The sequence below is a fragment of the Bactrocera dorsalis genome, chromosome 1 (assembly GCF_023373825.1).
Source record: "Bactrocera dorsalis isolate Fly_Bdor chromosome 1, ASM2337382v1, whole genome shotgun sequence".
NCBI classification, from domain to species: domain Eukaryota; kingdom Metazoa; phylum Arthropoda; class Insecta; order Diptera; family Tephritidae; genus Bactrocera; species Bactrocera dorsalis.
In genome coordinates this window covers 33396342-33410073 of record NC_064303.1, presented here as the reverse complement: position 1 = coordinate 33410073, position 13732 = coordinate 33396342, and the positions used below count along the sequence as shown (strand labels likewise).

Below are 13732 nucleotides of genomic sequence, written 5' to 3'. Positions count from 1 at the left end.
ACTTTCCGGTGTTTTCGAGCCGTCACTATACCACTGGATAGTGCTTCTTCTCAGTAGTATGTTGAGTATTGAAAGAAGGTTCAGTGGTGCGTATTCCCCTAAGCCCTTCATTTGTTAAGATGTAATTATCTTTCCTTTGTCACACCCCTCTGCTTCGCTGCCTGTTGAGCTACGGAGTGAGTTCAGCATGACTCCAAGTGCTGTGGTTGGGCAAGTGCGCATTTTCCTTGACTTCTTGGCCATAACATTAAATTATATGTGTTTTATTTCTTCTTGAAAACAACGTTTTTAAAAACACTTACCATCTGTGGTTTGTTTTCAACTAGAGCGTTTAACAGTGTCAAAGGACTTTGAGGATCTTTTCAGAAAAAAATCCATCATGTTCTGCACTCATGACACCTTATGAACTGAACAAGTTGGATTTACGGTTTTTAAAGTTATCTAGTTGGGGGCCTGTTAGGGAAGGAATGAATCAAAAATATGTCTTTGAAGGGAATATTTTTTTCTTGTTGAACTGTAATAGCGATGAATACTAAATAAGTTACCAAATAATAACATTCTGTTACCCTCCTGAGCAAAAGTGTGCAAGTTTTTGGATTGGAAATGAGGTAGTATAACATCGATGCCTCCTTCTCCCGATAGTCGTACGAAGGTCCAACAGGACAGGAATGCTTTGTCAACATGTCATGATTTTATACCGTTACAATTGTATAAAGTGATCCAAGTAGAGTTACTTTCTTCAATAGCTGTTTTCTGGCAGATCACAGAAGAGTCTTGTCAGGCTGTCGCGTTATTTTTGTTCAGTATTGTCTGGCAATTGATCATGGAAAGACTTAGGCTTATTGTAGTCGTGAGCCAAGAGTGTACATGAAGACTGCAGAGAGTCGACTCGGCGCCGTTAGCAGAAACTCGGACTGGCGTACGGAACGATTTGGCGCATTTTACGTCGAGATCTTAAATTGAAAGCGTTTGTGCAAGAACTGAAGCCGCTCGCTTCGCTCTATGGGATTTTGAAAAGTTCCAATAAGATCCGAAGTTTTCGAGCCAAATTTTGCTTAGCGATGAGATCCCATTTTGACTCATTGGGTATGTAAACAGGCAAAATTTTTGCATTTGTGACAAAGAGCAACCTGAAGAGATTAAAAAGCTATCATTTCATACAGAAAAGACAACGGTTTGGTGCGGTTTGTGGGTCGGTGGAATCATCGATCCATGCTTTTTCTCAGCGACATATGCTTTCAACAAAACGGCGCAACTTCCCATACATCCCATTAATCAATGAATTTATTGAGAGAACACTTTTGTTACACGGTTACCAGTTGAAACACTCGAACGAGTCATCAAAAATTGAACTCAACGGATGGACCACTTAAGACGTAACCGCGGCCAAGATTTGAAAGAGATCATCTTCAAAAAATAAGTGTCAAAGTTTGTTTAGTGATTTTTCAATAAAAAAGGAACCTCGAAATGGATCACCCTCTATAAACACTCCTGATCACCAATCTATTTACTTCAGTTTGTTCTTTTCGAATGCAGTTTTGCGTAGAAATAATACTTGCTTGGTTCCTTTTGAATAATGAACAGCAAACTTATTTCTGATATTAAATTTTATTATCATTTCTGTACGAACAGCAATTTTATTTTTGATATTAATATCGGTATTCTGCTTGAGACGATTGTCTCATGTCTCTAATTGTCACAATCTTCATTTAGTGACTCTGTTATTCAGGAGTCTCATTTTGATATTCTGGCAGATACAGTATACTACTATACAGTATACTACTTTACTGTATCTGCCAGAATACCAAAATGAGACTCCTGACTGACAGAATCACTAAATAACTATTGTGATAATTAGAGACATGAGACAATCGTCTCAAGCAGAATACCGATATAAATGTTTCTTTTAAACCTTAACCGCTCTACAGTTAATCAGAAGTTAAAGGAATAAACACTGAATTTCACTGAGAAATTTTTACTCCCATCTCTCTTATTCTCTTTTCTTCTTTCCAGTAAGTATCTCTTTTCAACTTTCCTTGCCTCCCTCTCTATCTCACTTATAGTCCGTGTTACTTATTTCACCAGTTGCGCCTAATCATCGCCTTGCGTTGCCTGCCAATCATCAACTCGGACCATTGCCAATTACCGAAGTCTGCATTGTAATCATTCTGTTGCTCTTCGTAGGAACTATATGGTTGTTGTTGTAGCTTGCTTAGCTGCTTATTTTGTACAACTCGTGCATTAGTATTCTTATAGTTCGCTGGCAAAACAGCAATCACTGGCATTTCGGCGGCGTTCACCGGTCCACGTTGAGTCTGACGAAGTTTCTGCTCATCAACATCGCCGCTACGTGGTGTGACCAGCACACGTACATTCTCCACTGTTCCGTAACCGTGCAGAGACGGTAGTTGTGAGGCGTCAATATAGTTTGGTGGTAATTGTGGATGGAAAGGATCATCACCGTAGAGCTTGCGATAGCGTTCAGTGTGTATGAGTTCGATGATTTGAAAGAGCGCAACACTCGTGGCCCAATTGTAGCCGAGGTATACTGTAAAAGTAATGAAATCTGAGAATACTTAAACACATAAAGTTGCCGTTGGAAACTTACAGATTATAAAGCCACCAGCTAAAGTGACAACGATCAGAAATCCCAAATTGAGTTTCTTTTTCAAAATTATCATGAATATAATATGTGAGGCAAAGCCAAAGATTACACGTAAAAAGTCAGCAATAATAAAGGGAAGCAGAAACCATTTTTTAAGCTGCCATGTGAGGAAAATATTAGTATTATATCGAGTATATTAGTATGATATTGAGTCTTATATTAAATACCTTTAAAGCTCCGAATATCGCCAAGCCACAACCAGTCAAGTATAAGACCATCAATGTCACAATGAAAGCAATGAAACCTTGAACATCTGTGTGAAAAGTAAATTTAATTTGTTGTTAAGCTATTTATTAAATATAAAAGGATTATTTACAAATAAGACCTTATCGTTACCGAGCGATAAAACCAACATCGTAAACAAATTTTCTAAATTGTTCAGACAAGGCGACTTCAATCTACTCCTGGAGAAAATAATTCGAGTTGCAGAACCGAATCGAGAAGGTACAATCTTCTATAAGAGTGTTCAGCTGCTGGTGTACACCGAAGATATTGATATCATTGGCCTCTTCAATCGCACTGTTAGTTTGCTTTCTTCAGACTGGATAAGGAAGCGAAGCGAATGAGTTTGGTAGTGAACGAGCGAAAGACGAATAACTCCTGTCATCAAACACGCGACTTGGCTCCTAAGTCTCTGTTGACAGTCATAACTTCGAAGTCGCAGATAATTTCGTCTAGTCGGTCGACCTCGGTCTCGAAATCTAACGCAGAATAACTTCGGACTGAGTAGGCAATTGAGAAGTAAAGTCCTCCCTCGACAACAAAGACAAGATTCTAAAAATTACTCACCACCCCCGTCCTGTTATATGGCAATATCTGATGAATCGGCGTTACGAGTTTTCGAGAGAAATATTCTGCGGATGATTTAAGGTCCAGTCGTTGGAACGATGAGCTGTATATGAGTTATATGACGACGTTGACATAGTTCAGCGATTTAAGAGACAGTGGCTATGCCGGCTAGGTCACGTCGTCTCGTAATGGCAGTGGAAAACACTCCGCTATTCCATTGGCTGAAGCAAAGGAACAGGAAGACTAAACTTGGAATCTTCGAACTTGTAAATTTGTTTTGAAAAATGGAAATTTAAACCTTAAGTCGTTGTTTTATTAGTTTTGGAAAGAAATTCTTGCATCGTTTCCGACGGATGAAACCAATATAGTAAGCAAATTTACTATTGCGTTAAATATTTTCGTCCCGAACTTCTAGGTTTGTTTTGATCAATCAAAAATGGAGAAGGAAACTTTTAGTCGATGATTTAATGGTTTAGGAAGGAAATTCGTGTAATGAAATATAAGACTGCCTGAAAAGCTGTATTACCGCGACTCTTCTCAATTTACGCCAAATTAAAACAAAAATTCTTGTAATGGGTTTGAATTGGTCCCGATAACGTTTATGATGGCTTACTCTAAGGTGATCGGATAACGGCCGCCATAATGGAGAACGTGACATCTGGTTACGAACTTTTATTAGTAGATCGCCAATTGAAGATGCCTGAGGTAGCCGAAACATTAAGTATCTCCAAAGATTGCCTTTGTCATATAATGCATAAAATATTGGACTTGAGAAAGTTTTTAGCATTATGAATACCATGTTTGCTCACTCGGCACAATAAGCTTTTTACTCTATTTAAGTATAATCAGAAGAAGTTTCTGCATCGTTTCGTGAGCACCGATGAAACGCGGATTTACTGGTACATACCAGAAGCCAAGAAACAATCAAAACATTGGATTTAATCCATCGAACATACTTCCAGGAAGGCGAAAATTATTCTGTTGGCAAGAAAGGTGATAGCCACCGTTTCATGTGATTCATAAAATATAGCTCTATCGTGCGTAATTATTAACCGAAGATCTATTTGGCGAAGAAAAGTTGTATTTCACTATAACAGCGCACCGTCATGACGCACCTCCTCCGATGAATCAAAAATAATATTGGGATGAAAACGCAAGACATGGATCGGTTTCAAAAAACAGTTTCTAGTGTAGCAATCAAAACTCACACTTTCGGGGCAAGACGATCAGCATTGCGGAGAACAAACAGATGGTTTTTGTATAATATTTATATATTGAATGTATCATATCGCATCTCTAGAGAATACCATTTAATATGGAACCACTCATATATATAACTAATATATTTTCGTGAATTACAACATAAAGCCCGAGCTGGAATGGACTCTTCCGAGTCGGTACCAACCTATGAAAGTATGCAATGACCCATCAGCAGATAAAAGCCAGATTCTTCTCTATCAAGTAGAAAAATACTTCGAATAAATCTTTAATGTATTAGAAGTTTTCAACAACTCATACTAGGGCCTTGTAAGTCAGAAAACACCTGTTGGTGGTGCAGCGTCTTCCTAAAAATGGCTGTCGCAAAGATGGCAGAAGATCTATGGCTCCAGTGCGCAGTCTTCTGCAGAATGCTGACTGTCCACTCTGATGGTATAGAGGTGATATTAATCAATCTCATTGACTCTACGCTCGAGACTAACGAAGGGATGTCAATACTCCTTATCTCTATCACTGAGTTATCGAGTGGGCTCCCCGTCCTTAGCAAAGTTAAAATTTCAATATTTGTAGGAGTTCTAAGTAGAAACTATTATACTCATATAGTAATATTTCAATTTCACAAGCTGCTTGGATGAAGATGAGATATAGCTATGTATCTTAAAACTTACTTTTCGAATGTCTCAGTTTTGTTAGAGCCTAAGATACTTCCGATCTCATACTTTTCGATATCGAGGTGAAATAGCGGAAATAGCATTCAAGGAGCTAAACAGATTTTGTATACGTTCAACGTACTTTAAAGAGAGTTAACATCTTAACACAGAAATGTTTTCTGGCTTCACAAAAAACTTTGATATGGCATTCTAAGTGCAATCCTCGGCCATTTTGGAAGATCAGCCATCTAACGTAACCTAATGTAAACTAAAAGTGAGCAAAGCGCTATAAACTCATGGCAAATCTGCTTAGACGTTTTATTTGAATTACGGATAGTTAACTGAATAGCTGAAAGATTGAAATACAAGATGTTTTGATCACTTTAAACCCAAATTGACAATTAGCAATATTACTCAGTCTTTACTACCCGGTTTCCCAACAAGGATGATATGATTTCTCAATGCCATATACGGGTTCTGCGAAAGGATTTGGGCTTGCATCCGTATATAATTGTTTTCACTCAAGAACTGAAGGAATTGGACCACCGTAAACGACGTTGATTTTCTGTTTTTGAAACAATTTGAAAACGATAACGATAACGATTTTCTTAAGAAAATTGATACGGACTTTCTGAGTGATGCGGTAAATAAACAAAACTGAAAATAAACAAAAGAAAATCCACAAATTATTCATGAAAAACTATTACATTCACCTAAATTGAAAGTTTGGTGTGGTTTTTGATCTGGTGGAATCATCGAAATGAAGCTGGTGATGTCGTTACTGTTAATGGTATAGATCGATGATAATGAACTGTTTATGGCCGCAATGTGAAGAACTTGATCTTGACAAAATCTGGTTTCAACAAGACGAGACTATGTACCACATACTACGTGCAACAACCGAATTATTACGAGAAAAGTTTGAAGATTCGATTATTTCCAGAAATTGTGACATTGAACGCCCCAAGAAGTGGGGATTTGACACAATTGGACTACTTCTTATAGGGTTATTTGAAGCCGTTGATATTCTTTAGTAAAAAACCAGACTCATTAAAATTTATAAGTCAGTATTGAACGTTCGTATTCATGACATACGACTTGATTTAGTGGCGGCCGTTTGAATGATGCTGTATTCGGAACTTAATTATAGGGACTTCAACTTAAATGAAACTTGAATTTTCTCAACAATTAGTGTGTTTCCTTAAGAAATCATAACACTCTTATTGGGAACCCTATACAAAGGATCATTGAGTATTTGCATATTAGTAGCAGATGCTAGGAAGAGCTACTAAAATTTACAATATAAAACACAGAATTTACGGTGTGCTGATTCTGGGTTTGTCAGTTGAAAGTCTATCGGATTTCTCTTCTTTCAGGAGTTGCATCGAAAGCCTTATAGCAAACCTCCGAAGGAGTGTAATTTTGAGCTGTAACTTTATAAACATTGCTTTTTATCCTTTCTTACTTACTGCTATCTATCCAGTTTAAAATTCTCAATATGTTAATATTTTTGCCAAATTGCTCATCGTCTCTGAAAAGCTTCATGATTGGATTCACTATCTCCATGCCCATAGAAAGCAGCAAAACTGTTGGTATAAATACTTGCACCTACGAAAAATACATTTAGTTATATGCATGTGTAAATCATTTTAATCACATGTCCTTCGATTTGTTGGAAATTCACTTACAAAGCCGAGTACTACCACTACAAGCACACCCAAGCGCACTGAACAATAGAAGAGATATGTTTCCATCCATATCATAGTCATTCGAATTTTGTTGTTATTGTGTTTATTTTGAGAATTAAAAATTAAACATATTATGCACAGATGTAAATAAATTTTTTTCTGCACATTTTATGCATTTTGAGCAATTTCTTAATTCTCTTTTGTGTTTATTTTATATATAAGTATAACAGTTATTCTTTTTGACTTCGTTTTCACACGCTCGCTTTGCTTCGATGAACTAAAAGTCTATGAAACATTACTCTTGCTTGTAGCCGACATTTCGTGCATGAAGTTGCATTATTTGGTATATTGATTGTTGAAATGAGTGAATGAATAACGGTAAATTCATAATAAATGTCGCCTAGGCGGGATAACGATCTCATTTTGTCTTTTGTGCGGTTGGTCATTGAGAAAGACATGGAAAACTCATTTGGTCATAATTTGTTTGAGTGTGTGTGTGTTTGTGTGCTTTTGGAAAATCGTTGTTGATTTTGCACTTATGTATGTATGTATGTATGTGTATTCGGCAGTGTTACAATAGAATAATACATAATCTCTGCATTGATATACTCGTATTACGTATAATATTATTACACCAATAGTAGACGTCACCACTCTTGCTTTCGGTTGAATTGTATTTGTAGTTGGATATACTATGTAATATAAGTAATGTACATACAAGTAAATACATACCATGACGGTGTTTGTATGTATAATGTTTATCTATTCAAACAAGTAAGAAAAATATTCTGGCAGTGGCAAATGTTCAGAGTACAATACAGAGTGCATTAAAATACCGTTCGCTATAAAAACTATATATCAATAAGAATTTCTTTTGGGCAAAAATAGTAAGACCTTTTAATTTAAATTTCGTGCGAAAACACATTTGTCGAAATATTTTTTTTTTCTAGGATGCTACGACTGTCAGTGATATCTGTGCCAAATGTTACATCAGAATTATCATTTCTGTTTAGAATACGCTTATTTTTCTGAAGGACATAAAGTGCATTCGGCGATTTTTACGATGAGTGAAATTATTCAACAAAGTTAGGTTAAGTGACTGATCAAAAGATCGCACATGGACTACTATATGTACTCCTTTCAATACAAACTTGCACAGGCGTTTAATTTTCACTCCCGCCAACTCAGGGGGATGTTCGAAGGTATGTGGAAGGATATTTTTTCATTACAACTTATTTTTTTTAAGCCAATAAATGGCGAAAATTTGACCAAAAAATTAGATTTTTTGTTCAAAGTCTGAGAAAAAATTAAAATTTTATTTATTTTTATTTCCTTCATTTAAAGACAAGATCGATATATACATATATATATATACTATATATTATACTAACGAAATACTTTTGATTTTTTAATATCAGATAAGCCAATAACAAATTATGCTGTTCACAGCACTTTTTTGTGGGTAACCCAGGGAGATAAGATTTCAACGGCTGAATTTTCTACAGTTTTATATCAAAATTTCCGGAGACATTGTTCAAATATGTAGCTTTTATATGTTTTATTATATTTTTGAAATATATAACTGTTTATATTAAAAATCATTAAAAAAAAACATAAAAACATAAAAATTTTTTGTACGTCTGAAACCGACCTAACCCCTTAAAAGCCCCACCACTAGGAAGAGCTAGCCTTTTAGAACAAAGAGATAACTTGATCCTTTGCCATCGATTTTGGGCCATAAGGCTTTTGCGACAGCGCATGTACCAATAGTGTCACAGCGCCGATCAACCTTCAGTGAAGTAGTTCCATTAAATTTTGTGTGCGGAATCAAATTTCTGGTGCCGAAATGTTCAGAATGTTGGAGCAGGCCTTTGGTAATAATTTTTTGTCGCAAGAAAGTGTTTTTGATTAGTACAAATTATTCAAAGAGGGTCGAGAACGTGTCGACGACGAACCACGTCCAGAACATTAACATCAAATTATGATCAACACGTCAATAAAATAAAGGAATTTATGCTCGAGAATGGACGATTAAGTGTCAGAGATGTTACGGATATCGTTGAAATGTCGGAAGGATCAGTGAAAACCATTCTGAATTATTGTTTGGGAAAAAAAGTGAAAGCACGACTGGTTCCAAAATCATACAATTTTTTTGAGAAATAGCGTCGCTTTAATGTCTGTGAAACAATGATTTCCGACTACCAAGAAGTCATGAAATGTTTTATTACTGGCGATTAGTCTCGGATCTATGCTAACGACGCGGAAACAGATGATCAATCGACCGAATATCATGGTAAAGGTGAGCCAAAGCCGAAAAAACCACCTCAAAGCAGGTCAAAAATCAAGATCATGATGACAGTTTTTTTCGGTTATCGATGCGTGGTGCTTTCCGAATTCCTTTAAGGGGGCGGAATTATGGGCCGAAAATTCTTGGTTTTTGCACCAAGATATTGCATCGTCGTATACTGGAGTGATTTGTCGTCAATTTTTTGCAAAATTTTCTACCAATGTCGTATCGCAACCACCGTATTCGACTGATTTAGCTTTGCGTGATTTTTGGCTATTCAGCAAACTCAAACGACCGCTCCGAAGAAACCGTTCAACCATCAACTGAAAACATTAAACGAGAATCGTTACGCGCGTTGAGGGTTATTCCGGAAATTGACTTTAACAACTGTTTCGAAGATTGGGGAAAACGTCGGCCTACGTGTATAGAAGCCGAGGTGGTTCCTTTTAGGGAAGCGACATATGTATGTAGGTTTTTAAGAATGAATTAAGAATTGTAAACTTTTTTTTCTTTTTGATAAATTTTGTCAGATGAGTGAAGCAACAGACTTTCATTAAAATCAGTAGTTATTGAAAATAAAAGCCTCAGAAATGTATTCAGGTATTTGCCATCATGTTACGGACTTTTCATTAGTTTCTGCGTAGAAATCGAAGAACTACTCAGCCGTCCCATCGATAGCAACAAATGGTAGTCAGACTTGGTTTCTGTCTGGTGGATACAGCTCCCAAGTACTCTGATTGTATCCTAAACCGATTCGGCTTTGTGCAGGTGTATTGCCGTGTAAAAAATTACTTAGCCGTTTCTTCATTGGTTCTTTGTTTTCTCTAGCGACTAGTAATAATAGCTTACCCAGGTTTTAGAAGCTCATAATATACCACACCTTTCAGATGCCACCAAATACAGAACATTGCGTTCTTGCCGAATCGATCAGCCTTTATAGTCCATATAACCCAGGATTTTTTCCCGTTGAAGATTCTTAAATTTGCTTTGAAGCAAAAATTTCACAAATGTTTTTTTGGTTTTTCAATCGTTTTTCATTCAAATCATGTGGCACCCATTTTCCACACTTTTGGACATTTCCCATAGCTTTTTAAAGGTCTGATATGGTTGGTTTTGCAACGGTTAATATAGCTGCCTTTTGCTTTTGTCTCAAAGTATCATTTCCTTCCAATATTGCTTTCAATTCGGCGTCTTCAAACATGTTTGATGGTCTTTCATTTAGTTCTTTTCTCACATCAAAATCATTATCTCTGAACCGTTGGAACCATCTTTTGCTTGATTATCATAAGCCTCGACAAGCATTCGATGCGACTCTGTAGCACTTTTCTTCAAATGGTAACACAATATTAATGCTTTCTTTCTTATTTTTTCTGTGTAGTATTATTATACCAGTTTTAGTCTATTAAATATGCTATAAAAATATGAAAGCACAAAAGCTTGAAATGCTTTTGTACTAAAGCTTATTTTTACGCGTTTGCAACGGTTATCTGCTTAATGAAGGGTGACGTCGTAAAGCTTAAAATGTTATTCAAGTGTAGTAACAGTTTTACTGTCAGTGGAGTTTAAAAGCTTCTTTGAATACACACGCTTATTTTGGCAATGGTTTTTAGTTCACAGAAGGAAATATTATTATAATTTTCGTTGGGTAGTAGGGAACGTTAAAGATCTCTCTTTCAAAAGTTTAAGAACTATTTTGATGGATTTTTTTTTTGACAGACAACGAAAAGTCTAATGAAAAATTTCCTAAAAATTTTTTTAACGAAAAATTGTGCAGAGGTTTTGAAAAAAAATGAGGGTTTTGTTATTTGAATAAGAAAACTAAGTTCAGAAGGGCTTTAGTAGACTTTAGGGGAATATTAAGCACCTCCTCCTTCAGAAGTAATGTTTCTAATCCGAATCAAAATTAAATACTGATTTAAGACCATATTTTTCAAAAAAATCCAGTTATAAGAGGATTTAAAACTGATTATATCAGTAAAAAGCCAAATTGAGAACCATGCACCTTAATTTCTTCACTTCATTCTTACTTATTTTACTTATCCAAAAAAACATACACAAGCCATACACTCAATCAGCTCATCAAATACAAATAAATTATTACCTGCATTAAGGCGCTCACTCCGTAAACTACTCAAAAACTACTCATTCACAAATAAATATAAATCATTTCAAGCCATAAATTCATAACGGATTATTTAATAACAGTTCGTTACACTAAGGAGAAGCAAATGTCTGCGAACAGTCGTTGAATTGCGCCTGAATTGACCATCAATTGAGTTTATGCACTGAAGCAAACAACTATTGAGGAAAGCATCGATTGAGGAAAGCTTATTGGCGTCGGTCATTCATGCAAGCACTTGACTACCATTGAAAAGCCATTATACTATTTATATACATATATGCAAAAAGCAGCAGTAACCACCACTTGTGTCGAAGGATCCTCAAATGGTCAATGGGTGCTGAATTACAGCAGTGTGAAGAGGGCAGCATCGTATTGCATACTTACAGGCACCTTATGTGACCGGTCAAGCAGCGTTTGTATGCGGTGAAATAGTCATGCACATTTGCATAATGCATGTGAGGGGAGCAGTAAGCATATTGTAAACAAATTGCCATGGCTTGTGTGAATCGTGATTGCAGTAAAATTTTTGCTTTGCTCTACACTAATCTGTTAACGTTACAAAATTCTATGATTTCAGGGTAGTTCCAGTTTCGGAATATAGAGTTGATGTTTTCTTTGTAGAAATGGTCAGTATTTTTGTTTTAAAAGACCTTAGGCGCAGCAATTTTGGTAAGATTGAGACTCCATTCGATAACTTGGTGACTAATTATCATGCTTGAATTCGTATTAGAGCAATATTATAAGAATCTATTTCATATCAAATAATCAAATTTTACCTCCAGAAAACACAGTATTGAAATCTTTATTATGGTTTTCAAAATAGGCTCCTGAGCAAATACAAATATGCCAATCGAATTTTCTGTACACTTGTCATAAGCCTCGGAAATTTACGGTCGTCGAAACTGTCCAACAATCTAGGGAATGGTCCTTTTGAAGAGGCTGGTAACAAGTGTACAGAAAATGGTCTCTTTAAGAGTGCCATTCGCTAGATTGTTGGACAGTCTCGACGACAAGTTCATAAATCCACGCCTAGTTAGTACTAATGAAAATGGTTAAGTCGATTTAGAAGATATGTTGAGATTCTCTGTCCCCTCTCCGATAACATGACGATTTTCAAGCACTAGTTCTTAAATATTAGGTTGTCAAAAAGTCTTGCGTATTTCGCTAGTTGGGGCTGAAAGCGCGTAGTTCTAGTTTTAGTCGTCGCATCGGGTCATGCTATGCCGTTTCAACGTTTTTCGTTCTGGTGTAGAGGTGGTCGAAGATGCGCCACGCACCGGAAGGCCTGTCGTCGAAAATTGCGATAAATCGCTGAATTGGTCGAAAGAGACCGGAATAGTAGCAACCGTAGCATCCGTCAAGAGCTGGGTATGAGTCATCAAAAATTCATTTCAATTTCAAAAAAAAAAAATCAATAGAAATACCGCAAGACTTTTTTGACAACCAATATTTTCAAAATTATCGTCATTAAGAGATGTCAAGAGAAGCTTTTCGCATCGTAAACCAACCAAACACCGAATGATGATGAAGACCAAACTTCAAACGAGAGGCTGCGCAGGGTCTAGTAGACTGTCGCCAGAAAACTAAACTGCTCCTGATTCTGGGTTGCGATGCAAACGAGCATCACATAGAATGGGGCAGCTCGGACTGCAATGCACGGGGTGTATTTCTTCTTGAATTTATTATTGGTAATAGAGGAAAGGGCTGGACTTCACCATGAGCAACGAACTCATGGACAATAAAGGGTGTCATCATAACCATTAATGTCGCATCAGGGTAGAGATCACGCAACTTCCCTCCCCCAAACGTATTCCAAAGAACACCTATTGGGGCACCTATCGATACCTTAGAAATAATTGTTAGTGGGGACGGGCAGCTGGACAGAGGCGCAACGGCTCTTACACTGGAGAGCAGGCTGTATGCTCTCAACAAATTAGAGGTACCAGAATTCATATTGGAAGTACAAGCGGCTGCTTAGAGGGTGAAGTGCTATCGTCTCTATTATGGATCCTTGTCGTAGACGACCTATTCGTTTTGCTAACTAACAATGGGATCCGCTGACAAGAATATGCGGATGACATTGACCTAAAAAAGGCGGTTGTATACCATGATCTTGCGACCTTGTGGCTTCGGCCACGAAAGACGCCGTTCGGTAGCACTTCAACAATTGAAGCTACGACGTCTCATCTGCACCTGCGTGTCGGGTGCCATGCGCACATGCGCGACGGTACTTGAAGAGTCACGATAGAATCACACCGCTCACCTAGCAATCGGTCAGGTAGACACACAATGCTAAAAATGACAGCAGAAAAG

The 13732-nt window shown here is 37.0% G+C and overlaps 1 protein-coding gene across 1 annotated transcript; it reads right to left on the bottom strand.

Annotated features, from left to right (window-relative positions):
• Positions 1–287: 287 nt before the first annotated feature.
• LOC105221833 (uncharacterized) lies at positions 288–7543 on the bottom strand. Its single transcript, XM_011198960.4, has 5 exons — positions 7011–7543; positions 6792–6930; positions 2833–2918; positions 2609–2762; positions 288–2548 (listed from the first exon to the last, which is right to left on the bottom strand). The coding sequence occupies exons 1-5, from the start codon at positions 7089–7091 to the stop codon at positions 2079–2081; spliced, it is 930 nt and encodes a 309-aa protein (XP_011197262.3). The 5' UTR covers positions 7092–7543; the 3' UTR covers positions 288–2078.
• Positions 7544–13732: the final 6189 nt, after the last annotated feature.